The 27,444-nt window shown below is 45.2% G+C and overlaps 1 protein-coding gene across 2 annotated transcripts; it reads right to left on the bottom strand.

The window, feature by feature from the left end:
- Positions 1 to 4,268: 4,268 nt before the first annotated feature.
- Positions 4,269 to 24,198, bottom strand: LGI2 (leucine rich repeat LGI family member 2). Of its 2 annotated transcripts, XM_064511347.1 has the most exons (8): positions 23,936 to 24,198; positions 23,796 to 23,867; positions 21,049 to 21,120; positions 17,550 to 17,621; positions 16,886 to 16,957; positions 15,583 to 15,752; positions 11,040 to 11,204; positions 4,269 to 8,354 (listed from the first exon to the last, which is right to left on the bottom strand). In XM_064511347.1, exons 1-8 carry the CDS (start codon positions 24,151 to 24,153, stop codon positions 7,537 to 7,539), a joined length of 1,659 nt encoding a protein of 552 aa, XP_064367417.1. In that variant the 5' UTR covers positions 24,154 to 24,198; the 3' UTR covers positions 4,269 to 7,536. The 2 variants fall into 2 exon arrangements, with proteins under 2 accessions (XP_064367417.1, XP_064367418.1); XM_064511348.1 differs by lacking the exon at positions 11,040 to 11,204.
- Between the last annotated feature and the right edge of the window lie 3,246 nt (positions 24,199 to 27,444).

Genomic DNA, 27,444 nt, shown 5'->3' with positions numbered 1-27,444 from the left:
ATACTATTCATTACTAGCATGGCAGGGTAAGATTAGTATCTGCACACATATATGCTTCATTTCAAGCCAAGGGTGGCAAAAAGTCCTTAAAGTGCTAGTTAGCTTCATGTTTCACCAGCAGGGAGGAGCAAGCCTAGCAGCACTCAGCAAAGCGCCCCAGCACCCCTCGGAGGGAAGGAGGCTCCTGCGAGTGCTGCCTTCGGACACGGGCTCCCGCAGAGCCGTCTATTCCAGGCACGTCAGCCCCGGGACAACACGGAGCAGGCGCTACACCGCACGCAAAGTGGGCCTGGGACTCAGAGCAGACGCGAGCCGCAGCCCTCTCCATGCAATTGTTGCCCAGAGTTTCCCTATCATTTAAGAAGGCTCTGCCCCAGCCCAAAAATCTGTTTCTCTCCCAACCTCACCTATTTTCAACCCGCAGCATGCTCTGAGCTCATCCAGCCTGGGTTATGATGGGGAAGGGCAGCTGCCCGTGCAGAGTCCCAGTCATTTGAGGTTTGACAGGACAAACTTAGAATATGAGGTTTCCCTTTTAGAAACTTGTGAAGATCAGGTGGTAGCTATTCCTAATGATAGGGACAGATGCAATAAGTTGGTGGGGAGTAACTACAGGGCTCTGTAGTTACTCACTTCATTAAGCCTTAATTTTAACAATTTCAAGGTGCAACCCCAGCACCATAATCAGATCCCGAGGTGGCAGAGGAGCACATAATTGTAATGAGCCATTCTCCAAATGAAAGGCCTGCAGTTTTCTCCCCAGACACTAATGGTACAAAATGGAGTTAGAAAATGCTGTCAGCAGGAACAGAGAGAAGCTGGGGGGATCTGAGAAGACCTCTAGGCTATGGGATTTAGAAACATTTGAGTAGGAGGATGCTATTAACCCAAGTTGCTGATTTAACTTCTGTTTCTCCTAGTTGCATCTCCAGCTTTCTCGGAGAAGCATCCCAAGTAAATCTCCACCATTCTGACCTCACTCTGGCCTGCTATAAAACTCTGGCTAAACCATTTACCATACTGGCAAGACCAGAGGACAGAGAAATGGAAGAGAGAGAGTGATCGAAATACAGCCGGCACCACTGCTCCCTCCTTCCATCTGCCAGCTCTGGTTCCACATTGACTCTGCTGGTAATGGATGGTGAGCAGTTTCCTAACCCACTGACCTTTCATGCATCAGACTAAAATGGAGAAATAATTGTCAGGGCACACCTGCAGCTGGAGGATGCGTCAGCCCGCAAGGAGACTGCTGAGCCAGAAGAATTGAAACAGCCACTGAAGTCAGAAAATGAGCATTCTTGTACAAACCAGTGCTAACGTCCGAGCAGGAAATAGAAATGAACTTTGGAATAAAAGTCAACAATTGCAAATGAATAAAAACGGGAGCAAGGCTACCAGAACCCCTTCATTTTGGTGATGTCATGCTTCCCAAATGCCCTTCAGAAATGCAGATTACTTACAATGTAATAAAAAGGGCATTTTCTAGAGTGTGCAGAGCTTGCATAGTTTAATTAAGCATAAACTAGGGTGACTCTGAAAAGGAAAATGATGTGGATTGCATTCTCTGAGTGACCTTGGAAATGCGCTTAGACACTTTCTCTGCATAGCAATTAAATAAAGTCACACTTTGTATTGTCATTCCTATCCTTTCCTTTAGTTAGAAATATATATTTTTTGTTTCCCCTGATTCTCTGATCTCACACTGATTTATCTCTGTGCTTAGAAAATGTGACTTCTTTCCCTCACAGTAACTAATCAGTTGCCCATAGTCTCACCAGCTCTAGTTTTCTAATTTCTATTTCAGTATTACCTGTATTAAACTTCTGCCACCTGCTTTCCTTGCTTTCCACCAAACTCTGAGTAGTCTACCTCACTGAAACAGCAAAACAGGAATAAGGAGATGCCTGCTGAAATTTCTTTTCCAATTTTCCCAATACTCATATCATCTTTCTCAGCCCATCCCACAGACTATAAAATTGTATCTTCCTTGCCTGCCTGCCAGACTGCATCACACCCCTCTGCAGATCATTCCAGGGTGGCTTGTACAAGTCCAGATGCTGCCTTTCAACATTTGCTTTACCCCAAGCCGTAGCGTCAGGTTCAATTTGCCTTTGACTTTTCTGTGCGTGGTTTTGTAGGGAACCATGTCCAACTCCCAATGTATGCAGCTACTGCATGAGTGGTGCATTGGTACCTTGGGACTTGGACATGATTCTGCTCAGAAGAGACCTAAAAGTAACAGGACTTTTCTAGCACTTCATAATGTGGATCTCATCTTCCAGCAACTTTTCTCATGTTTGAGATTTTGCAGAACACCTCTGCAGATCAGCACTTGGCTCTGTGTCCAGGAACAGCAATTGCATATAGGGGAAAGTAGTACCAGAGGTGGATTAAGTTTTTGTAGCTATTTGAAATGCTTTAACAGTACCAGCCTCTTATTTTGTGGAGGATCAAGCACCATGTGGCCAGCCAGCTCTGTTAGAGTTTGATGGTCAAAAAGCCTGGCAAATCATTGACCTTGGAGTTTCTCAAAAAGCAGGCTGTGACTGCACAGGCAAAGCAAGAGGGGCTGAGAAGCTGGTTTCCAGACACTGCAAGAAAAAAAGAAAAAAAAAAGGAGCATTAGCAGCTGTTGCTCCACTTCTCCTGGGTTAGGGTGTGAAAAACAGGATCTGTAATTGCTGGCCGCAGGCACTGCTACCAAGAGAGAGCTGCGGTAGCAGCTCAGTCCGTAGGACAGGAGATGAGTGGGACCATGTACAGCTGTTCCTTGTGCAATTGCCTTGGGCTTGAATTTTCAAAATGACTCTGGCCTGCCTTGCCCTCGAAATCTGCAGAGGACTAGCAGTCCCTGCTTTGCTCTTTGGGAATGCTTTTCTCTTGGTGTCTCGCTGTGACTTTCAAGGAGGAATAGGAACTTTCAGAGGAAGATTTGAAAAAGGTGATAAAGGATGGGGAAAAAATTAACTTGCAAGGGCAAAGAAATGGGGAGAGCAGGTGGGGCAATGGTGCTGATTCGAAGCTGATGTTTGAACTATGATGTAGTTTCAGTGAACCACACCACAAGGCTGCTGACTCATAAAAAGGTGGAATACCCAAAAAGAAAGCAGTGATCCCAGAGCAATTGCATCCCATTACGATATGCCAGAGATGCCTTTGATTGCACAAACCTGTAATTAGTTACAGGCAATTTTGCTATTTTTGAAGAAAGAGGAGGAAACAAAAAGAATTATTTGTCATATTAGTGAATAGCCTGATCACTGAATAATGCTCAAGCCTTGATTTAAATAAAATTTGTCCACTGATGATACATTTATATTTATTCTTGTGATTTCAGAGTAAATGTCAGTGATCCAGTAAAATTTAGAAAATCTTAAGAGACCACAGTTAAAGATCTGAAAGTCAATGGAGTTATGCTAGGGTTTGGTTCCTATCCCCTCTGCATTTAAGAAGCCTGATTAATTACCTTACAGTTTAAGAAGGAAGATCTCTTGGTTTTGTTGTAAGAAAAAAAGAAAGAAAACAAATGCATTTAATACGAACTGAAAAATCATACGGGAGCTGCATTGCATGCTTGGTAACGCTAGAGGGGGTATAAGGAAAGCAAGGGAACAGCAGCACCTCGGAAGTCCGAGTTACCCCAGCAGAGAAACTAGCCCGCGGCAGGGCTGTTTTCAAGCTCAGGTTTCCAAAAACCGCAACAGATCGTAAATGGACAAGATCTTGCTCACCTTGTCCATCCCTCTGGCAGTGTGAAAGGGCTTCCAGCAGTATACTGCCTTCTCTACTCTCATTCGAAGTATTTTAAGTGCTAGTTTTTGCAATTACTTTTGGGAACCGTGCCTCTTCCTAATGAGGAGAACATGCTTTAACAGGGTTTTTTTTTACCCCGGGCCACTTAAGTATGTCTCAGCACCGTACAGGCAAAACAAGAGCTGTAGTTCAGGAACTCTGGCTAGAAGCTGCTACCAGTCTGACAGCAAATCCGTATGAGGTCTTCTGGCATATGGTCAATCCACCACCCTCCAGGTGAGTCACAGATGCGCCCAGGAGCACAGTGCATAGTTTGTCTTCTGATTTTCTCTAGTATACGACAGGAGCAGGAAATAATTTGTCACTTTGTGGCTGGTGTGCAGAGAGCTCACAACCCTGAACCACACACTAGCTCCATTTCCAAGGAACCCGAGAAACCCAGCGTTCCTCTGAATTCATGCGGGAACACACTTACTTCACAGTATGGATATTTTAACACACACAATGCACGACTATTAGTCTCAGTTACTACATTTTATTCATATACTGAAAGAGTACACACATCAGTCAGTAGCATAGATTACATCATCTCCTTTTTACTAAAAAAAGCTAAATGTATATGCAGCCTTTAAATGTTCCCACTGTAGCTACCATACTGTATTAAATGTATTTTTATATAAACTACTGCTCTTTACATAATTGTACGTATTTGAAAATACATTAAAAATTACCAAGGGGCATGTTCTGTTATCCGCTCTCACTGCCCTACACTTTCCTGATGTTCTGACAGCTGCAGTAAATTATGGATATGCATAGTTTATTTACTACTCAAAACAATTTATATTACAGAATACAGGCCAGGGAGACAATACTATTGTTGCATTTGGAAAGGCAGAAAGAAACAGTATTTTAGGCACGTAGTAACTGCTGTTATTTTGGCTGTAATCTGGAGCTCTTCCTTGGGAACAGGGAGAGCAGAACAAGGCTCTTTTTGAGACACTGCCTTACTTAGCTCTGTAAAATGCATGGTGACCCCTTTTCTTCACCAGCTGGTGCTTCTGTGCCCCCCTCCCTGCTGCTTTGATCCCAGGACAGCCCCGTGTGCTAACTCGGCAGAAAGCGGGGCGGGTGCCGAGCCGGCGCTCCGGCCGGGGTTGGTGCTCGGCTCCGGGGCCGGCGGCTGTGCAGCAGAGACGCTGCTGGCCTGCAACATCCACTCTCCGCACTCGCTCCTTCTGGTCCCACGCGAATGAGCTACACTCCCGTTGATCACTTTATCCTCTTTATTAAGCCCGTCTCTGCAGAGACTGTTTTAATTTAATTCAACTTGATAGCCGAGTCTCAAAGCCCCTTGGCTCTCGAATAGTGCAATCGTTTGCTACTGGATACAAAAGCCCTTTTCCACCATCCTCTTGCGTTCCTTCGGATCAAAAATATCAAGATCCAGTTCCTTTAAACTAGCTTTTTACTTTTTGGACTTATGTCCCTTGCTGAGTTAAGCGTACTAGCAGTGAGCCCGAAAAGAAAGTGCTAGCGCACTGAGAAATGCCCCTCCTTTGCAGAAAAAATGACCGTAGCTAAACAGGCACAACGGACAGAAAAGCAACGAAAAACGCCTCTGACAATGCAGTTTAAAGAAACTGCTTGCCAGCCATATCCACTGCATAAGGAGAGGCTTTAAAAAGTAAACCGGGAAAACAGTAAGAAATTTCATTCACTGTCAGACATGCTAATCATATCTTAGTTTTGTGGGACTTGCTGGCTTAATCCTAGGAGAGCTATTGCCAAAACTTTCTGCAGACGGTTGGTTTGCGAGATGAAGACAGAGAGTATCTACTAGCCTGAATCACGGGAACTGACACCGCATTCGGATTCAGAGGCAGAGCTCAATACTTCAGAGAGCTGAACTGTACTTAAAAATAAACCCAGGATGAGCACCTACCTAGGAGAAAAATTAACACGGAATTTAAAAACACAATAAAATGAGTATCTCTGTCAGGCCAGGAATAATTTTATTTCAGAGCAGCTAGACAAAAGTTGGTGAAGACTGGGATACTCCGGGTCACTGGTAGCTTATGACTCCTCATGGGAGTCCTTGAGCATCATCTGCTTCTGCGGCACCGTTCACATCTTGGATGTCGCAAAGCCTGTGAGGAACATCTCTATTTGTGATAATAGATCTTGTTTCTGCATGTTCAAGGCAAAAAAGTGAAGCTCCGGCAGCGCTGCGATAGCCTTTGTTAACGAAGAATAAAGGGCAGCTTCATTTGCTCTGCTTGCTTTACACAAAGCCTTGTTATTCCCCAAGTCAGGAGTGCAGCAGAAACAGGCTCATGATAAAACAGGCTAATATGCTAATTAGTAGGAAAGTTTAAAGAAACATATTGCATAAGTGAAACAAAAGAAGGCTCTGATATGCAGCTTTTATGGATAAGGGTGTAGACAGCCTGGCAGAGGCTCTATGCATGCCATGACTACCCTGCTGAGGATGAGGGAATGTCTTTGTCTGCAGCCACCCAAAATATTTTTAAGAGTACCCAATATAGCATGGTCTGTTCACATCCTGCTGTTCAATCTGACTTTTTGGCTGGCATCCTGACAAAAGCCTGGAACGATCAAGAGGAAAATTCCTATTTTGGAGCCAGGGTTAGGCTTAGCTTGAAACAGCTCTGGCTGCCTTGATTTCAAAAGATTTGGTGATACCAAAGTAGCATTTAGATCTCAGCCAGAAGAACGACTCCCCAAATACATCTTGTGATGACCTACATTTGAATTTACGGCTTGGGAGCTGTGCTGGAGTGAGAACTTTGGAGAATAAATCAGCTCACTGTGTGCAGGAGACCTACGGCTTGGAGAACATGAACACAGATGTATCTTTCAAACTAAATTTAAGCTGTGCTTTCTAGAAGAACGGGAGATCATGACAGATTCCTTGTTAAAATGCCCCAGAAGCTACGGGGATCATCAGGAAGAGTGTGACTGAGGGCCAAATGGGGTGTATTTTTGGAAAAGCTATTAATACATTATAAATTGGACTGAGCTTGCAGTTGATTCACTCATGCCACCAAGCAGCTCTCTGACTTTCTGTCAGTATTAACCTAACACTGTTAAGATCCCACAGTCCAGAAGTGACAGACCCTTCTTTTCCTGGCTACCCAGCCATTTTGGGCTGGGTATTTGTAATGCACAATTTGTTACTGAAATACCGATTAAGGGAAGAAAAATAGCAGTGGATTATGACTTTCCCTTTGATCTGCAATGAATTAAAGTGATGCCTTAGGCTTATTATAAACAACAAAGATTCTGAAGACGGACCTCAAGAACCCAACAGATAGTGCATTTTGGAAAGTTTCTGTTCACTTTTACAGTCTATCAGCAACTATGCACAACTGCTTCCCATCTTAAATATCACTACTGAGATGTTAGTTTAGGAATCAAGGCCATTTCTATGCTTTGTATGGTTTCCTCTTTGCTTTTTTAATGAGATATTCAATTTAAGGCAGTTTTCTAGGTAAAATTCAGATCAGTCCTTGATGTCAGAATTAATCCTAATGCACTGCACTCCCCTCTGAATGACTGCAGATTGTAAAGTGTCTTTGAAAAACGCTAAAATGGACATGTCATGCAGTAACCAAGTAGATGCAATCCCTGATTAATAGGCAAGTTTTAGAAGTCCAGAAAATGCTGTCGCACTCCACAGGTGCACCCTATTTTTGGATGGGTCTCTCTTTGTTTTGCTTGTGTATAAATGCCATTCTAAATGAATTTCACTTCAGCAGCTTTTCATAAACTCAGGTCAATGATTATATGTTCAAATATTTGTGTGTTCCCTTTAAAACTAGAAGCAAAGAAAAAATCTCTTCGATCCGTTGACACAGCTGTGAAAGAACGCGGTGCTTGCACATAGATTTCTTTAAACAACCTGAAGAGCTTCTTCTCACCATCCCACTGGTATATCTGGGAGAAGGTATAGTCACTTCCCAAGGCTAGGTAGTAATTATTCTTAAAGGAGAAAGGCTGCAGCGTCATGGCTCCTCGGGATGGAAGAGCCTGTATCTCCACAAACTGTTTGCTATTCCATTTCATGACTCTGGAGTCACCAATGAATCTTGTGAGTGTGATGAACAGGCTATTTTCCATCCTAAAACTCTTCACGGCCAAGACATCCTCCATGTTAGGGATTTCACTGTGTGGGACAAACTTTTTTGAAACTTTGTTCCACTGGAGTATGATGGGAACCTGTGAGCGGCTAGAGAGGATTAAATGTGATTTCCCATCTATATCCAGAAACTCGGCATCGGTGTCCCTGAACCACTCGTGAAGTGACTGGTAGGAGTAGAAACCTTTGTTATTCCACTTGTACACTGTTGACAAACCTGCTTTAGAGCTATCTGCTATAACAAAAAACATCTCACTGTCTATCTCAAAAAGCTCTATATCATTTGGCTTGGAAATGCGAGATACTTCAATATCTTGGAATTTAACAAACTTTGTCCAGCTTTCGTCATACTTGTAAATGTGTGAGCCACCAAAGAGCTGTGCCACCACCACAAAGACTTGGTCACCAACAAGAATGGCTTTACATCCCACTATGGACTGACCTATTGCCCAAAGAAAAAAAGCACATATATTAGCACAGTACTGTTTACAACACAAACAGAGATTTGCAAAATCACCCCATTCCTTTTTTTTTTTTTTTTTTTTAAATCTTCACCATGCCATCACTGTTTTTGTCTTTTACTGCATGCCACCAGAGCTTCTTTTCATGCTGTATCACACGTCATTTTTATTTTCCACCCAACAACCGGAAAGATGACTTCAGATGTTGGAACTATCACAGCTGCTGAGGTGTGCAAATTTGATGCACCCTAAAACACTCACCCCTTTTTATCCAGAATACTTTTTCTTTCTCTGTTCAAGCACCTGTCCCCTAATATCCAAAACAATTATTTGAGCCAAGTTTTACTACTCCAAAATAATAAGACTTGTTATTTCATGACTCAGCAGGAATTTGGAATTCTCTTACTCTTGGATTGTCTGCCTTTCCAGTTTTTTCTTGCTCCAAGAAGGCAGACCCTCATTTTCATTACTGTAAATGGAAATATTGATGTATCCTATGGATACATCACCTGACAACAAGATGAAAAGATAAACCTAACTTTGTTGTTTGTTAAAGTTTTCCAAGCATTCTTGAAATTCCAGATGTATGTTCAACTCAAAATATTTAGGAATAATGCAGTTGCCAGACTAGATCAGATCAGGTTAAGGTCCATTTTGATAAATGTCAAGTCACTATAGAAGATCCGCATCTAAAAGGGTAACAACCAGACTATGAAAGCACCTATTGCAAGAAAAGAGGAATTCCTCTTGTAAACATACAGTTGAAATAGAGGTGTATCTGCACAGACTCTTCTATGCTTGCTCTGTCAAAGTCATTTCAGGAGACTTGCACTGGCATCTTAGGTGGCCTGCTATCCATGGTTGTTTCAGATCTGACCTGTGATAACTTATCATCCTTCCAGGGCTAGTATTGGAGGAGGGGTGAGACTTATCCGGAATACCACTAGGTATCTGCAGTGTAGACATCCATACTTGAGCTGATCATCCAAGCTCCTTCCGGCCTAATCTAGTCAAAAAAAATGCTTCTAGAAAAGAATTCATCTGGCCTATTGCAGATATCTCCTTTTGGAGAGGGCAACAATGCCTATTTCTCTGCGTATCGACTATAAAGGCAATCCTGACAACTAGTTCAGGTCCATTTGCCCATGTCGTAAAGAGCAAAATTTGGACATCTGAATGCCAAACATACAGTTAGTAATGAAACTCTCCATGGAGTGTGCAGCTGGATCCTGAGCCCTACAAAATGCTCTTTAGGCTCTGCAAAAGGCTCTTACCTTTGTGTACTCTGACAGAAGTCTCTAGCTCACTTATATCTGGAGTCCAGAGCTTAAGCTCCGGCCTTCCAAAAACCCAGGTGTGTCATTTCAGAAATGAGTCTTGGCACACATGCTGGGTGTGCAAAGGAGCCAGACACAAGTCCTGAGTGGAAGTGTCTCCTAATCATGCCATTCAGATGAAGGTGAAATACGTCTGGAAGACAAACTCACACAAATGAACTATTTCACCAGTTGTTTTGTCCAGCCTTGCAAGTGACCTAAGCTCCCAACTTCATTTCCAGAGCTTCTCTAGAGCTCTGCTAGTTCTCTTTGTTCCATCTGTTTCTAATTTTACATCCACTGACATATATTTTTCCCTCATCTACCAACACATAACAGAACCTAAAATGCAAAATTCTCCATTAGCATCTTGTAAACTTTTGGTAGTGACGCAAAGCTGAGCTGAGGAGGTAGGTCTTTGCTCTCTTTGTAAACTTCCCAGAACACCTGCTGAAGACACAACATGCTCTTTGTTACCAAGACTGCAAGGTAAGAAGTAATCTATCGCATGTCACAAGGAACAGGAGGAAAGGATGCTTCATGGATAAATTTAGCTCCAAAGTCTTCAGTACTAATAGCTTGAAGTGGCTGGGAAACCTGACAGTGTATAACAGCTCTGAAGACTCCCTCCCTGCTGTCAGCAGACACAGTGCTGATTGACTGAGCTTTGTATAGCACCACAAATGTCAGCTCGGGACCGAACGGTTCCTAGCATTAGAAAATCACCTGATATGCACATGGGCTATTATTTGGTAAGGAATCTGGCCAGGATGCAAATTTAGCACTTTTGTAAATGGAAAGTAAACATGGAGGCTTTATAGGACACCTATTTAGGTAACAGCCATGGCTTAAATATTTTAACATTATCTTCAGCTGTGGGACAAGCTTTCCTGACCTGCCCACCCTAGACGCACCATCTGTATCTATTTCTTTCTACACGCAGGAGATTATTTTTATATTTAGTTTTGCAGGCACTTGGGCAACAGTAAGTGCTTCTTTAACATGTACTTTAACCTATAGCATAACATAGGCAGTGTCGAAGCTGGGCCACAGTGTGACATGCACAGCGAGCATAGGTGCCTTCAGACCTGTCTACAAGACCAGAACTCTCATACAGACAAGAAAAAGCCTAACTTGTCTGCTACAGCGAGGTTAAAAGTGCATGTATTAAAAAGATGCGCTACTCCATAAAATCATTCTTGTCCAAACCTTACACACTTCGAACTGCTGATTTCAGAGACTCAGGACAAAAAGCATCAACTGGTTCCCATCTATGAATCTCCTCTTCACAATTTCTCCTTGTGAAATGCCAGTAGTCCATCAACAGCTGGAATCCCAGTGTTCATATACCTGTGATATTGTCATAACTCCTGAAATTCATTTCAATGTGATCCCACTCCAGGACCATGCAGTTCTCCATGCTAGGCTGTGCAATGGCTACGAACACATCGTTCTTAGAGTTGAATGTATCCACTGAAACTGACTGGTAGGGCAAAATCTGGTGAACAACAAAATCTAGAAACATACATTGATAACAATTAGGATACATCCTAGGATACAAAATAAGTGGTTGCTGATTACAATCGTTAAGACTGGAAAATGCTTTCAAGTGAAATACTCTGGATTTTGTATAACATGGAATTGTCAGTGCTCACGTGTCAGGCATGCAGCAATCAGGAAAGAGAGTCTCCTGCTTTAGGCATCATAAACTGTCCTCTAGAAAAACTTTTTCCAAGGAGACAAAGATAGGTAAATAGCACCAGAATTCTGATTTTGCACCTAGTTTGGCTGACACCAGTGAAATCAAGATATGTTCACATGGTCGCATGCCATCGAGAGAGAAGTCTCTTTCCCCTCAGCTGGAAGTTGCTTTCCCGTCAAGTGAAATGGCCTTGCTAAAATCGCTTTCAAGCTGAGAGGCAGCAACTTCTAGCTCAAGTCCAATAACTTGTTAAAGACATGCAAATTTAATCACTTGCAATTTGTGTTATGCTAAACCAGGCAGAAAGTGAAATTATATCTGAAGTTTGCCTGGGGACAACCCCATTTTGGCTAGACCATAGACAAAGCGGTGTAATCAAAAACTCAGTTAACATAATGCTTTATGGGACATTGTAAAGTACTTTAGGCATAAAATATGACCAACCTGCAAATTACTATCTAGTGGAAAATGTGTTCTACATTCTAAGACTGAGGATTTGAAGCAACCCATTAAGATTAGGAACTTAACTCCCAAGTGCAAGATTTCTTCTCAAAAACCAAGCATTTTTTTAGACTTAATTCTAAAATTCACCTTGCGCCAAGTCAGTAGTCAGCTTACAGCCCATTTGGGGCAAAATGAGGAAACTTGGGTCTGAATTTGATACTTGGACTGACACCTGGGCTAGGTCATTAATTTTCAGAAAAAGAAATCAATATAGCAGAGTTGATACAGGAAAAACAACATTTATAACATGCTTCATTGTAGAATGTAGCAGAAGACCTGGACTGAAGTTATATACAGCTATAGTTATACAGAAAAGGAAATGAAACTTCCAGTAAGATCAAGTTTCTTTGCAGAATCAGACATGCCTCTGTATTAAGCTCCATTTGCTTCATGCTTCACTATTCATTCCTGCTCCGGAAGGGCCTGAGCATCCAGGAATTTTGGTGAAACGTTAATTAAGTCCTCACTCTGATCCTTCATTTTGGTCTGTTATAAAATAATTGCTTTCAAGTGAAGAACTTTACGCCTACGCATGCTTGAAAGCCCTACCCTTGAGGAGTTATACTTCTGGAAAATAAAGATAGACAACTACAACTGAACAAATACTCCAGACTCCACAGCTGCAAAAGAAATGACAGTCTCCATTCTTTGGGCTACTACTATAAATAGACCATGGGCTTGATTCATAAATGCCAGTGTGAAAACAAGGAATTTATCTTCATTCTCACTGGGAAAATAGCAGGACTGGAGAGAGCTGACAGCAAGGTAGGCAGAGAGTAAAAAAGTAAGTGATAATCATAAAATGCAACTAAGGATGCAACAATAACTGATACAGTCACAGAAAATCAAAATATACTTAAAATCTTGGGAAAAGCAAAAAAAGCACCAACCCAAACCCAGATCCAACACCAAAAGAGACATCTTTTTTAACATCTGAACAGTTCTGAAACACTTTGAGGGCAGGTGTATGGCATCTGCGAATTAAAGCAAGCCAGTTTGTATGTTTAAACCCACCTTGTTCCAAAATGATACAATATTAAGAAAGCTGTTTCTACTTGTACCTGTCATTGGGCTCATTACATCACTGGATGCATACGAGTGGCTAACTAAAGTAGTAATCAGTAAAAAACAGTACACGCCACTTTTAGGAACAGTTGGAAATCCCAGACTCTAACACAGCCCAGAGTTACACGGTAAAGAGCCGCTGCCACCGCAGGCTTGACATGAAATTCGGGCTGTGGGGCTTGAACTGCTTTTACCCGCAGGTCCACCCACCCTGCTTTAATGCTAGGAAGAGACCATAGAGTAAATATTGGGTAAGGGCGGCAGGATGTTTTTCAAGATCTTTGTCTTTTGGCCTGGATGAGCCTGGGTGGGAGAGGAAGGAGGACGCTGCTCTCCGCTCTTCCCTCCCTTCGCCGGCCTCGGTCGGCACCGCCTCCCTCGTGCCGCGGCTGCCCTTCTGTGCGGGTTCCCGCTGCCCCTCTGGCCCCTCTTCCTCGGGCGCTCCCTTTGGTGGAGATGGTTACTCTATACCGGAGATGCGCGCCGTCCTTCCCCGCGGCACGAGGGAGGCCGTCCCACCACGGTGGTGCTGGGGACCTCTGGCTTGCTCTTTGCAAAGGGTGAACGTGCAGGGAGAGAATATGGAGTAGCGGGCTCTTAATTCACAATCTGCCTTATTTCCAGCAACTTCCCCTGTGCAAAAAGCCTTAAATAATGCACTTTGCCTAATATACCTAGTACTCTAGATATCTAGTCCAGATAACCTTAGGTATCTAGTCTAGTCCCCTGTGGCTGGTGGGGAGAGAGCAGCCCCTCCAGAAGACATCCCAGCTGGGTGAATACAGAAGGAGCCAAACTTTTAAAACACTACCGCTCAGGGAGACGGTCCCTCCCTGCCCGGCAGCCCGTGTGAAGCAGGTCCAACGTAAGCATGAGGCCTGTTTCCAGCGACTATGGAAGCGCAAAGCCTGTTTTCGAGCCTCCTGAAAGCAAGTATACATTCCCCTGCAGTGCTGATAAGCACCACGCAGCAGCCTCCCCCGCTCTTGCGTCCAGCCTGCCCCCTCAACCACTTTGTGAGGATGCCAGAGCTCCTCCCTTCCACCCCACCGCCTCTCACCACCGCTCCGAAGCCCCCAGGCACTTGCTCTTTGCTCAGAGCACTTAGCAAACGACTGGTCTGAAAACACCCTATACTACCTGAAGTAGTATCTATACATCTATATACATCACATCTATGCAGCGTGCAGCCAGATGGCTTCTCTGATAGCATTTGAACAAATACTCAGCTGGGCAATCCTTGCACCACATAATACCTGAGTTTCCAAGCAAACGCTATAGCATGTGCAATTAGATTTACACTTGGTAAAACTTCACTTACAGCAGGGCAAGGGAGTGACATTAAGGATGATTTTTGCCTGCAGCAACTTTATAGTTACATATGCAGATATAAAGATGTGACAGAGGGCCAGTAGGTCAGCAGAGCTCTGAGGATCAGGCAGATAAGGTTTATTTTTGCACATGGTTAGTACAGTGTAATTTTTTAAATCAGACTGAAGTAAAATAAAGTTCACTTTTACTTGGTACTTTTGCATCTCTGTGGATTGGCAGACACAGTAATGTAACCTCAGTATAGTCATAGCATAGTTCCAAGTTACATCACTCCTGGGTTTTTGACATCGTTTCAGAGAGCTGATTATCACCCTTTACCTCTGCTGCTTTTCTAAAATATTTTGAACTGAGTTGACTGACTCTCTTTCCCTCTCACATATTGCCCTTGGATTGACTTTCGTACCTTGTCCTGAAACTTTACCTTACGATACTAATAATCAACTTTTCTGTTGTTTCTTTAAAAAAAAAAAAAAAAAAGATTACAGGTGCTCTATCTCATTCTTGATGACTGACTTGATGACAGATGAGAACTTGAATGCCTCTGATATTACTGTACAGAAAATAAAGGCAACGTGTTCTCATCAGATACATGAAAAGCAATACTATTGCAGGTAATATTCTCAATTGTATGATGTAGCTACATTTAAACATAGGTAACTGCAGTTATATTTGTTCATAAAATAAAAGCATAAACACATGCAAGTTTCTCTCCATTCCCCTCAGCATGCTTTACATCACCTAAAATAGAAATCAAGATCCTAAACAAGACAGTACTTGGAATATTATTGGAAATCTCTCTCCAGTGTAATGGAGTTCCATAAAGGAGTGCTGGCAGTATTGCTGCCACATTTGATGCTATTAAATTGTGGCCTATTGAATAAAGATGACTGATATAGCCACATTATCTAACTTCTTTTCATTGCTCTCTGTGAAATACAGAGATTTTGGGAAGCTCATCTGACATAACTATAGGGCTTTATTCCAGACAATAGAAAACATTCTGTGATGAAAATTAAGACACAAAGTGAGTCATAATCAAGCGTTTTGGAATAGGAACAGTCACAGCTCTTCTCCCATTATCACTTAATCCAAATAGAAACTCTACTTACTTTGGCTTTAAAATGTAATTTTCGCATTTGATGCCTGTTCTAGTACTCTAAAGTGCTTTGTATATAACCCTTTCTTCCCTTCCCTCCCCCCAGATCATGCTTGTAGAAGCAAAACGGGCACAGACTAAACTTCTGATATTTAACCACATTTAGTGTGCTTAGAAATACACATTCTTAATACCTGTAGTGGTGCATTCATAATCAAAACTTGTCACATCATTTAACTTCTTATCCTGATATTCTGCTGGACCAATACACAGGACATCAGAAACAGTGGAATTTGTCATCTTTAACCACAAAAACAGCCACTTAGCTTTGCAGTCACATTCAAATTTATTTCCCCTTAAATCTCTAAAAAACACACAGAAATAAACATATTTGAAAAGGTTGACAGCAATATGAATACTACATAACATATACCTTGACATACTGAATTTAAAGATACCTGAGTAGTTTTGAACTGAGAACAGGAAAGACTTCTTGTTTGATTCTGACTCTCTTAGTATATACACACCTCCATTCAAGGGTTGTCCTTGGAAAACAGTTTCAACTCAGGAAATATGCCCATGTATAATCTTAAGCATGAAGAATTGTGATTCATGTGTAAAGTCACTTTTATCTGTAAGTTTTCAAAGGATTAGGACTGTAATATAATAAATGCTCACAGTGTGGATGTCTGCTGCAAGCCTGCCTCCCATCATCTGCTGATGACATAGATAAATCCCATTGCTTAAATAAACCACTCCAGTACCACTGGTTGACAGAGTAGTCTTGTCAGTACAATTTCTGTGTTACAGAATTATTTCAAATAGCTCTGTATTTGAAATAATTCTGTGAGGGACTTATATTTTTAATGAGTCTCTGCTGATGTGAAGTCTAGTCAGTGTAATATCCTCGCACCTGTGCATGTGAGATTTCACACACTGTACCTGCTCTTCAATCCCTTGGCAATCCTTGTGGCTTACAATCATACTTTCCTATTTGGGAGAGCCAGGCCAAAAACAGGAGAAGCTGACTAGCTGCTTAGTTATACAAGAAAACACTGACATTAAGTCAGCAACGTGCTACCCATTGCACAAAAACAAAAGGAAAAAGGTAATTTTTTAAATTAATGCCTTTTGCTAAAATAATATCAGGAAATACTGGCAGAAATAACAGGAGAAAATGTTCAGAGAAATTGTAATCTTAAAATTTAACCTCCCTTTCACTAAACAAAACTGATGTGCAAGATCAGAAAAAGTACAATAATGCAAACTATGTGCAGTATCATGAAAAATAACAGTGATTTAAGAAACAGCAGTTATTTAGGAGAGTCTACTAAGTAAATAACTTTTAAATGAAAAAAGACAGAACAACAAAATGCACATTTATTTTTGGTGTGGATATCAGATACAGCACCACACAAAAAACAGAACTTAAAACTCAGACTAGTAGTAATAGAGTCACAAAAACAGGCAGTCAATAGAATGATTTTCATTACTTACAGTTCGATTAATGAATCTAAATCACTGAACACATCCCTTGGCAGAGCTTTAAGATGGTTATTGGCCAAAGAACTAGAGAAGAAAGTTGGAACTTAATATCATTGTTATCTTGACTCTTACTAAGTCTAACTTTACCTACATAATGTTAATTATCTGATAGTAGTAGATACAACTACTAGCACTGGTAATACCTACTAGGAACATGCACTTATTAATTATTCTCATTTGGGAATGGTGATTGCTTTGAGAGAGAAAAATGAAGCTGACGTTAAAAAAAAAGAAAAGAAAAGAAAAAAGAGTAAAATACACATTCCACCCAGAAAAAGCTTTGTAACACACACAGTAATCACTGAACATGCTGAAAAGAAGCAGGAATGTTAATCACAAGCATACGACATCAAGGTGGTATCAGTGGCAGCATCCACTGGTAAGGGCTGCACCCCAACGTAAGTGTGCACTGGCACCTGAACATGCTGTAGTGCTGCCAGAGCAGGAGTTTTTTAAAGGATGCTTTTTAAATTTGTGGAAAGCACATTATTAACAGTCTGAGGTAGCTAATACACAGAGATAAAGGGAAATGTTCTATGTGGCATGAAAACCAGTTATCTGCACCAAAGAGTTTTGTTCAAGTACAAATTATTCTACTAAGTGTTAAATAACTTACAGGTGAGTCAGGTCTCGAAGGCCACGAAACGCATTTCTTGAAATGGTTTGAATTTTGTTTCCTTCAATGAATCTAGGCAAAAAAATAAGTATTTTTTAAAAAGATTTTAATTAGTACTATTATTAGCATCAATGGTATTTTAACCTATGGCCTTCAAGCTCAGCAGGTTCCTGGGTAGCCCCTTCAGAGTTAAAACTGAGGAAGTCTTGGTGGAGTCACTCACATTCCCTTTTCCCCTTTCCTCTGGTAAAATGATGGAGGTACCAGGCAGGGCAAGAAAGAGCACATGACAGAAAGATCTACCAGAATATGAACAAAATGAGCAAACAAAAAAAATATTATTCCTCTATTACTTAATCCTCCTCTACAGTTTGGTGTGTGAGGAAAGAGACCTGGGGAGGAGAAGCTTCTGAGACGAACTTTAGATGGACCTAACATCCTACCTTCCTTTCACAAATTGCCCAAATTTTAAAATCACAGGGCAGCAGAGAGGTACAAGTGCTTCACAGGCTGCGGACGCCAGATAACTCTGCTCAGGGGAGCTCGTGCTTAAGGGCAGCGCCGAGGGCGCCCGGGCTGCTGCACGCAGAGTGCTGTCTCCATACCCATAAAGCCAGCGGGCTCTCAGGCCACTGTCACTGCAGTGATGTGGACTGCAGGTACGCACTAGTATCCCATCTATACAGAAGCGTGGATAGATGGCAGGACTGCCGCCAAAAGCTTTGCTTTTTTCCCATGTTGCCACATGTCACGTCTCTCCAGCAGGGACATCACCTTTGCAGGACACGCACAAGTCACGGCCCCAGCCTCCGTGGAGATAACAAGTCACCTATAGATTGCAGGAGGGTGCTGCTAGTTCTGACTGCACGTCTGCATTTAAAGAAAGAGCTGACATTTAAGCATCTTGTCCCCAGAGCAGCTGAGGACACATCTGTAAATACATCATCAGCCCAGCCAAGCAGGTTGGCACGGCAGCCTGCTGACCATCAAGACATTGCATGGTACAGGTGTACCTGGATGCAGAAAACCACACACTGACTTCAAAAAGTTTCAGGGGATGAAAGTGTCTCCCTTCTTCCTATGCACCCTTGTTTGCCTTCCAGGGAAATAGAGATAAAATAGAGGTCTCTTCTTGAGAGAGCCAAGTGGGGGCTGCAGCCCTCACAGGGATGCAGGAGATGAAGTGCCCTGGGTTCAGGTGGAGCCAAACCCTTCGTGAAGTGTCGCGGCCCCTCCCTGCACACAATGGGTGCAGATGACATGTGTCCACCTGGAGGATGCCTGGAAAGGGTCAGCCGTCCTCTGTTACAAGGCCACCTCGGGACACAAATTCAATCGGCACAGCAGACAGCCAGATCGCTTCCCGACACGGCACCCAGGCAGCGGCCATCGGCCGCTCCTCCTCGTCCAGCCCAGCGTCCTGGCACACCACCAGCTTGCCAGCCATGCAAATAAACACGGCTCTGCTGGACACGCTGCAGACAAACGACAGACATCGGCACTGGGACTCAACAATTTGGTGGATTTGTGTCACTGAAGCTGACCTCGAAGGGAGGCTGCCCTGGGCACGCACCTGCCAGCACGCTGCTGCAATCTCTAGCAAAGGTCTGAACTTTATCAGAGCTCCGTTACCCCAGCTCCGTAAATGTAACCAGATGGTCTTAAGGGTATCCCGAATGCTGCTATTACCACCCTAACTGCGGCGTGATGCCGCACCAGCGGCTGCCGCTACGGGTGTGCTGTATGGGTATATGCTGTGGACGCTGCCCAGCTGCTCTTCGCCTGGAGTCTGTGCTTTGTGCACAAAGAAACTTCTTGTTCTTGTTTGTCAGCAGGGTTTCCTTTTTCTCTGTAACAGCTAATCACTGATAACTGCGAGGCATGAGTTACTGAAGCTCTAATGGTGTTACCCTCCCTATGGGGAGGGGGAAAAAAGAAGGAAAGAAAGAAAAAAGGCTGCTCGCTCTGAGTTCCCAAAAGGCAGAGGTTGGATTTGCTGGCAGGAGGAAGTACCTGAGGCATTGGCAGGGAGAATGACAACAACCATGGACTGAGAGCACTTGTTCAGCTGTTACCAAAGGAGATTGAAACTGTAAGGTTTTAATCAGCCTTAACTCTGTTCCCCAGTTTGCAATTAGCTACCAGGGGCAGAAATTTTCCCTGTGATCAGTTGAGAAGGGGCAGGATGTTTTTCTTGCAGATATGGGTCTGGCTACCGTCACCAGTGCATCTGTCAGTAGAGCACACACTACTGTAACAAGCTCCATTTTAGGCTCATGAGCACCTGAAAGCTTAAGCAAGTCAATATTGAAACAATGTAAGAATATTTGCAGGGTGTTTTCCTTTTTCAAACATTTGGCAAATTACTGTTTTTACAGGTAGACACATGGAAAAAAGAATGATCAGATAACTCTGGCTAGCACTGAAAAATCCAGATACAGCTGAATCCTGTATTTCAGCATATACCATTTACCCTAAGCCACTTCTTCTTGGTCTGTTAATCCTATCGTTGGCTACTCCTCACAGAGCATTAGTCTTGAATATACCCCATCTTAATACCCACTTTCCTGTAAGTCTTTAGCAAGAGTCAGTTTTATGAACATTACTCTTCCAAGAGAAGACAGAATTTTCCACAGTTACCTTTCAGCACAGAAAGATGGGTGGAAAGATTAATCTCTTGTAGATCACATTCAGAGTTTAAAAACATACCAGCTCATTTCCGGTAACACAGAGAAATGGCAGTCCTTTGGAGTATGAAGTGAGGACAACCTGGTACCAGGGCTAATACTTTTTTTAAAAGAAAAAAGGGTGACCTAAAAAAAAAAAAATTGGGAAATGAAAGTAATGTAAAAAACAATGAAGAAGCGAACTAAGTTAAGAAGAGGAAAGTTAAATAAATTTAAATAAGAATATAAATAATAATATAAATAATTACAATATTTTACATTATATGAAATATATGTTTATATATTCATATATTCATAATTATTTATACTATAAAGATAAATGCCATGGGCATTAAATGGGATATTAGAACAAAGGGGAAGCTGGAGGGGAAAGGTGGGGAAAGAGAACCAGTCTGGCGACCAGGGTCGTTCTAGGCAGTACAGACACTCTGCAACTCCTCTTCAGGGTGACGACAGGCAGAAGAGGTTTCAACAACTCTTTCCTGAGACTCAAAACTCCTTGACCATGATGGCACTGTTCTGTAAATCGAGGACAAGTTCTTGCTCAGCAGGACTTTTTCAGTGTACTGTAATTACACAGAGCCACCTTGCATTCATGGCATATTTAAAAAAAATCCTCTGCAACCTCTAAAAAAAGAAAAAATGGTAGGCAACCATAAAGGACATTTGCACAGAACTGGAATATAAATCCTCTCTTGCTGCTGCTCCTGGTAATCCCAGTAAGGACTATTTCTCCAAGGCAGGAGTCTAGGCAACTTATCAAAACATCTTGATTTATAAAGGACAGGGGAATCATAAAATACCAAACTTACAGGTATTCCAGATGGAAGAGACCAGCGAAGGCATCATCTCGGATAACAGTGAAGGAGTTAGAGTTCAGCAAGCTGAAAATGGAGAGCAGGGGTTAGGAAAGTATATTAAAACTTGACACCCTGGATTACGCCAGTTGTGTTTATTGACCATGACCAGACTAATCTTATTGACTCAAGCCCATATCGTCCCATCGATGCAGCGCACATAAAATACTATGGGACTACTGGTGTCTGCTCCAGGTGCTGCTTTGCCCCCCTCTACATCTTCAGGGACAAAATGCAGCTGCACGGGAGCAGCTGTCATCGGAGCCTCGACAACGAGGTCCAGGAGAAAGAAGCTACAGAGAAGCTCTGCCAGCAGAGCTCCTTCTCTGCTCCCTCAAAGCACAAAGGTAAGCGATCTCCAATATTTATATTCAAAGGCAAAAACTGCTACCTTGTTTTAAGAAAATTGCAAAGCTTCTTATTCAGCCTGAAAACCAAACCTTATTCAACAGAAATCACTTCTGTGCAATCTCACCAGAATTTTCAGCTGCAAGTGAACATGTCGCATTAATCGCTCCACTGTAGCCACTTATTAATCTTCTTTTTGTATGGCTTTAGGCATTTTACTGAAATTAATTTAGAAGACTAATGAACATGAAATGCAAACTTTCTCTGTGATCCTAGTTATTATGCTAATACTAGACAAATGCTCCCTAAATTATCCCAAAGAAATCTGAGAAAGATTCAGACTACAATCAAAAACAAATCCTTGCGTTACTACTTCACCATGGCTGCTGCCACAGCAGATAGATGCATGAAAGTGCTCAGCTCAGCATTCATTTCTTTTGTAATTTAATCATTCCTTGTCTCATGCAAACTTACAAATTATGCTAACAAACAAAACCTGTCAGGGCCCAAGCTGGTGGTGGCGGTTACAACCCCACCTCACTCCCACATCTGATCTAGCACATAAAATGAAATGGGCAGCGTCTGCCTTTCTCAACAACTGCCTTTCCCCACTCCCTCCCCAAACAACCCAACATTTCTTCCTGGAAATCCAGTACATCCAATGAAAATGAATAACCTTCTGCAACTCTTCCTACTACCACTATCCAAAAGAATTCCCTAATTTCCAATTTTCCACCCACGCTTTCCCTCGGACCACTCTGGGATTCGTCGAGATGGCATAGGTCTGCTGTTCCCCTCACTCCTGCGTGGGAAAAGTCCTCCTTTCCTCTGCCCAGGGCACTGCGCTGGCCTGAGCTCCAGCAAAAACTTTGGTTTGGGACTTAATTTACGCTCAAACACTCTGGGGAAATCCTCTATTTCCCCGAGGAGACCAGAGCAGGCATCCTAGGAACATGCTCTGATCTCAGTCTTGACCCATACTTCCAACGAAAGGGGGCTGCAGACCACCAGTCTCTCCTTCCCCAGGTAAGCTCTTTACCTACGAAAGGTTAGAGAACGCATCTCACATCAGAAAACGCATTAACACAGTGGTAAAGATAATTTTCCCACTTGCTACATCAGCACAGCGTATTTAGAAATGAGGTGCTCAATGATTTGGTTATCTCGCCTAACACATCTTCTCATCCTAAAAACAGCCGTAGTTCATCAACCTTCTCTGCCCAGACTGCGTTGCCTGGCGCTCCATGAAAGCGGGTGAAAGCCTCCAGCCTGGCTTTGCTCACTTTTCCCCATGTTTCCCAGGGGATGCTGCCCCCCACCCCCAAAAGCGAGAAACACGGGCCTCTGAGAACGAAGCAGGGGTGCGGGCCCTGCAGGGAGGCTGCCCGTCACACCACCACGTGCCTTCAGCACGCTTGTCTGAGGCTCGGTTTAATTCACAGATCTGTGGAACTTGGCCTGGATTTCTGGTGGCCTCAGATGTTTTTGACATAGTTTCCTCACCGCCCGCCTTTAAGCTGCCGGTAAGCCAGGCGGGCTGCTCGGGGCAGCTGGGGCCGAGCGCACAGCGGCACGGTCTCTCTGCAGAGCAGCGCGCAGGGAAGCGGCCGAGATCCCCAGCGGCTTGGCGTGGCCTGTGCCGAGCCCCACATCTCCGTGCCGCCCTCCCTCCCCCAGGGCAGCCAAATTAAAGCTTGGGTACACTGCTCGAGCTGCGGGCACACACCCGACGGCAACATGCACGCAACTGAGTGACCGGCCCAAGGTCGCGATGGGCTGCAGCGGGCGGTCCTGCGCTCCATCTCTCGGCTGCCCTCCTAGGCCCACCCTGCGCGTGGATGGACCTGCCGCTCGGCCATCCCGAAACACCCCGTGGGCTGCCCTCGGGTCGGGTCCCGCACACACGGCACGCGGCCCCCAGCGCAGGTGCTTCCCTTGGACCTCCACGGACGTCCGTCCTTCCCACCGCCCGGTCTCGCCCGCGAGCCGAGCCTCCCCTAATGCCACCAAAGCCACAAGGCGAACGCGAGATGCGCTAGCACAAGAGGAGCGTGAGCGAGGACGGCGCGCGGCTCGAGGGGGAGAAGTCCGCCGGGAACTTTGGAAACCTGAGCCTCAAAACAGAACTTGCAAAATCGGAAAACAGCCCGTCCTGCTTTAGTAAATAAACACACGTTTTGCCAGCTGTTTGATGCTACTATAGGAACGCAGAAAATCCATCCCTCAGCCATGAAAGGCAGCTGCAGCGGTGGAGTTGCCGGAGCTGCGGCTATGGGTAGGGGGCCGCCCGTAACCGCGCCGGGGGAAGGGGCAGAGCGCCGGGGGAGCCGCGCTGCGCCGGGCGCGGTACTCACAGCAGCTGCAGGGAGGGCAGGTGGGAGAACATCCTGTCCTTCACCTCGGAGAAGGTCCCGTTCACCAGGCTCCTGCGGAAGGAGAGGTAAGGGCGCGCCCCGGCAGAGGCGCCCCCGCCGCCGCCCCCGCCCGCACTCACAGGGAGCCGAGGTCGGCGGGCAGGCTGCGCGGCGGCCCCGCCGCCCCCACGCACAGCGCCGACTCCCGCCAGCAGCTGCAGGGCGGCGCGCAGCGCGGCGGCGGCCTCCGCGCGGCGGCGGGCGGCAGCAGCGCGGCGGCGGCCGCCAGCGCCAGCAGCCGCAGCGGCCCCGCCGCCGCCATGCGGCCCGCGGGCGGCGCGCTCCCGGCCGCTGCCATCCGCGCCGACTGTGCGGGGCCGCCGCCCGCGGGGCTCCGCCCGGCGCGGCCGGGGGCGGGAGCACTGCCCGCGCCCGCGGCGGGGCGGCGCTCGGCGCCGGCTGCCGCGCGGCCTCCGCGCCCGCGGGGGGAGCGGCGCCGCGGCCGGCGGGGGTCGCGGCCCGGCCGCAGGTCCCCGCGGCGGGTCCCCGCTTCCGCGCCCCTGCCCGCGCCCGGCGCACTGCGGCAGCGCCGAGGGGCGGCTGCGGCTCCCGGCCCTCGCCGGCGGCACCGGGCCGCCTGCAACCCCCCGGCCCGGCCCGCGCCCCCCATCCTGCCCCACGGGCCTCATCCTGCCCCCTCCCATCCTGCCCCACGGGCCTCAGCCCGGCCCGGCCTGCCCCACACGCCCCGGCCTGCCCCAGGGGCCTCGTCGCGGCCCAGCCCGGCCCATGCACCCCGTCCTGCCTGCCCCATCCTGCCCCACAGGCCTCAGCCCACCCTGCCTGCCCCATCCCATCCTGCCCCACACACCTCATCACGGCCCATCCTGCCCCACGCACCCCACCCTGCCCCACCCCATCCTGCCCCATGCTCCCCATGCCAACCCAGCCCAGCCCAGCCCACCCCACACACCACATCCGAAACCATCCTAGCCCATCCCGCCTCGTGCACCCCATCCCAATCCAAGCACCCCATCATGCCTCATCCCAGCACATCCAACCCCACATGCCCGATCCCCTCATACTCCATCCCAATCCATTCTAGCCCATCCCACCCCATAGACCATATCCCAACCCATGCACCCCCTCTTGCCTTGTCCCATCCCAGCTCATCCTGCCCCACGCACCCTATCCCACCCAATGCACTCCATTCCCTCCCAAGCACCCCATCCCGCCTCATCCCATCCCAGCCCATCCTGCCCAATGTGCTCCATCCCAACCCATGCACCTCATCCTGCCTCATCCAATCCCAACCCATTCCACCCAACACACCCCGTCTCAGCCCATCCCAGCCCCCGTGCCTCATCCCACCCCACGCACCCCATCCCAACACAGTCCAGCCCATCTTACCTCATGCACCCCATCCCAGCCCATCTCAGTCCATCCCATCCCACCCCAAGTGTCCCATCCCACCCCAGACACCCCATCCCGATGCATCTCAAAGCATCCCAGCCCATCCTCCCCATGCACCCCATCCAACCCCACGTGTCCCAACACTCATTGTGGGGGTGTCTCATTCTCTGACAGCACTTTTTTGTCAGGAGGAAAGAACGAAATTATAGACTTGAAACTTAACCAAGCTCTTAATTGCAGAATTAAGACTGGATCCTTATCTGAACTGGAATCTTGCAGTTTTTTTAATCTAGTTATTCTCCAACTTGGGAAGAGGTGGTTTTTCCTCATGATGGTGAGACTTGTGTAAACATAGGCTTCTGTTCACCAGAACTGAGAAAGAAAAAAAAAAGTGTGAAGAATTCATTTATTGCTGACCTAGAAGTTGTTTGTTTTCTTGAACTTTTTACAGAATCAAAAAATCATTTGGGTGCAGAAGACTAGTTTGATACACATTTATACTTTAGTTTAGGATCTGAGTATTTGTCAGGGGGTTTCCCTGAATAACAGCAAAGTTGTGATGCTTCCATGAACCAGAAGAAATGTCTCCATGAAACAAAGCTGCTGCAGCCACCCAAGGTGGCCAGTTTAGACAGCTACTTGTCAGGTTCACCCTGTGCAAGCATCCCGGTGGCACTAGACATGGCGTCCAGGATTTGGTGGTGCGACAAAGTTTTAAATGTCTGCCTATTCCATATTGGTATGTAAAGCACCTTCTGTAAAAGATGTGCACCTTTTCCCTGCCAAAGACTTTATGATCCAAAAGCTCAATTCTGCGACTTTTACTCACGCTGAGCTGTTTCGTGCAGACCTTTAAAAATCCCAGGATGCTTTTCAGAAGGGAACGCTGTTTGTCTGGTGTCACTGACCACAGCTAATTTTGCAGACAAGGTGTTTTCTGCTTTAACTACAATTTATCTGGTGATCCTCTCCCCTTCCATGGGCAAGAGGAAGAAGGGTTTTCAGTCGTTTTTTGCCCCGGAGGAGTTTCACGCAGCTTCACCAGTACCATTTCTGCACCACTGAGCGAGGGGGTGCGGGCCACCCTCTCCACGGAGGCACAGGCACAGCAGGAGCCTCTGCCTGGGAACGGGAGGAAGGTGATGTGGAAGGAGAGGCAGGCGCTGTGTGGCAGGGAGCCTGTACGCGGCCTGGGGGGTCCTGGGGCTGAGGAGGAAGCCTGGAGTGCCAGCAGGACACAGCAGACAGCCCTGGCTTGCTGGAATTAAAAATGAATAATTGCTTCTGAAAGCTGAAAGCACAGAAAGCAGGTGTGTGTAGGTTTAGAAATACAAATATGCATATACACATGCACATATATATATATATATAAAATTGCTTAATGGAACATTCGAAAGCTACTCGTTTTAAAAAGTTATGCCTGTTGCATTCATACAGTAGCCTTGCATAAAAATGAATTTCTCTCTCTTCTTTGGAAAGGAAAAAGGCATTGAATAGCACTCTAAAGAGCTAGAAATAACACTATAATGTGCATTCCGTCGCTTTCCTTCAAATTTCAGTTCATAGGTGATTTTTTACATAGACTTGCAGGTGCATCCATTTAAGTCATGACACAAATAAATGCAGTCAAGTGCATATGAATGATCGTGCTATCAAATACCCATAGACATGTGCATTTAAAATGGGTGACACAATCAAAGAAGCACTCAGATAGCATGACAATGAGCGCGATACAAAAATCTGAACAGATACCTGAGGTGGAAAGGATATACCATGTTTCTAGTCACCATAATCAAGTGTCCAAGTGCAGACAAATACAACTGTACACATGATCCTCCAAGTGGACGTTAAATGGAAAATGTTCTGATTCCTGGTTGATTGGGGCTCAGACATCTTGTCATTTTGATGTATTAGGTTATCATCACCGTTCCTGCTAACAGGATGACTCTTTCTCTTTTCCAAAATCTCTGATATTTGTCTTGACCTGTGGGGAGAAATGGAATCGCACAAACATTCAGGAGCACATAAATATTAAAATTGGTATCTTGATGCAAAAGTTGTGAACTCTGTTTTTTCAGGACGAGGAAGGTGTTTCTAGCACAATCTAATTTCTGCTGTCAACCTCCTTTTCATAAAACCTCTGCTTTGTTTAGGGTAATATTAATATGAATGATTTCACAGTATTTTTCCAGTAGCTTGACAGTGGACAGAAAGCTGCTGATCGGCTCATCCCATA

Source organism: Dromaius novaehollandiae, chromosome 4, assembly GCF_036370855.1.
Source record: "Dromaius novaehollandiae isolate bDroNov1 chromosome 4, bDroNov1.hap1, whole genome shotgun sequence".
Taxonomy (NCBI): Eukaryota; Metazoa; Chordata; class Aves; order Casuariiformes; family Dromaiidae; genus Dromaius; species Dromaius novaehollandiae.
This window is presented reverse-complemented; position numbering and strand designations above follow the sequence as displayed.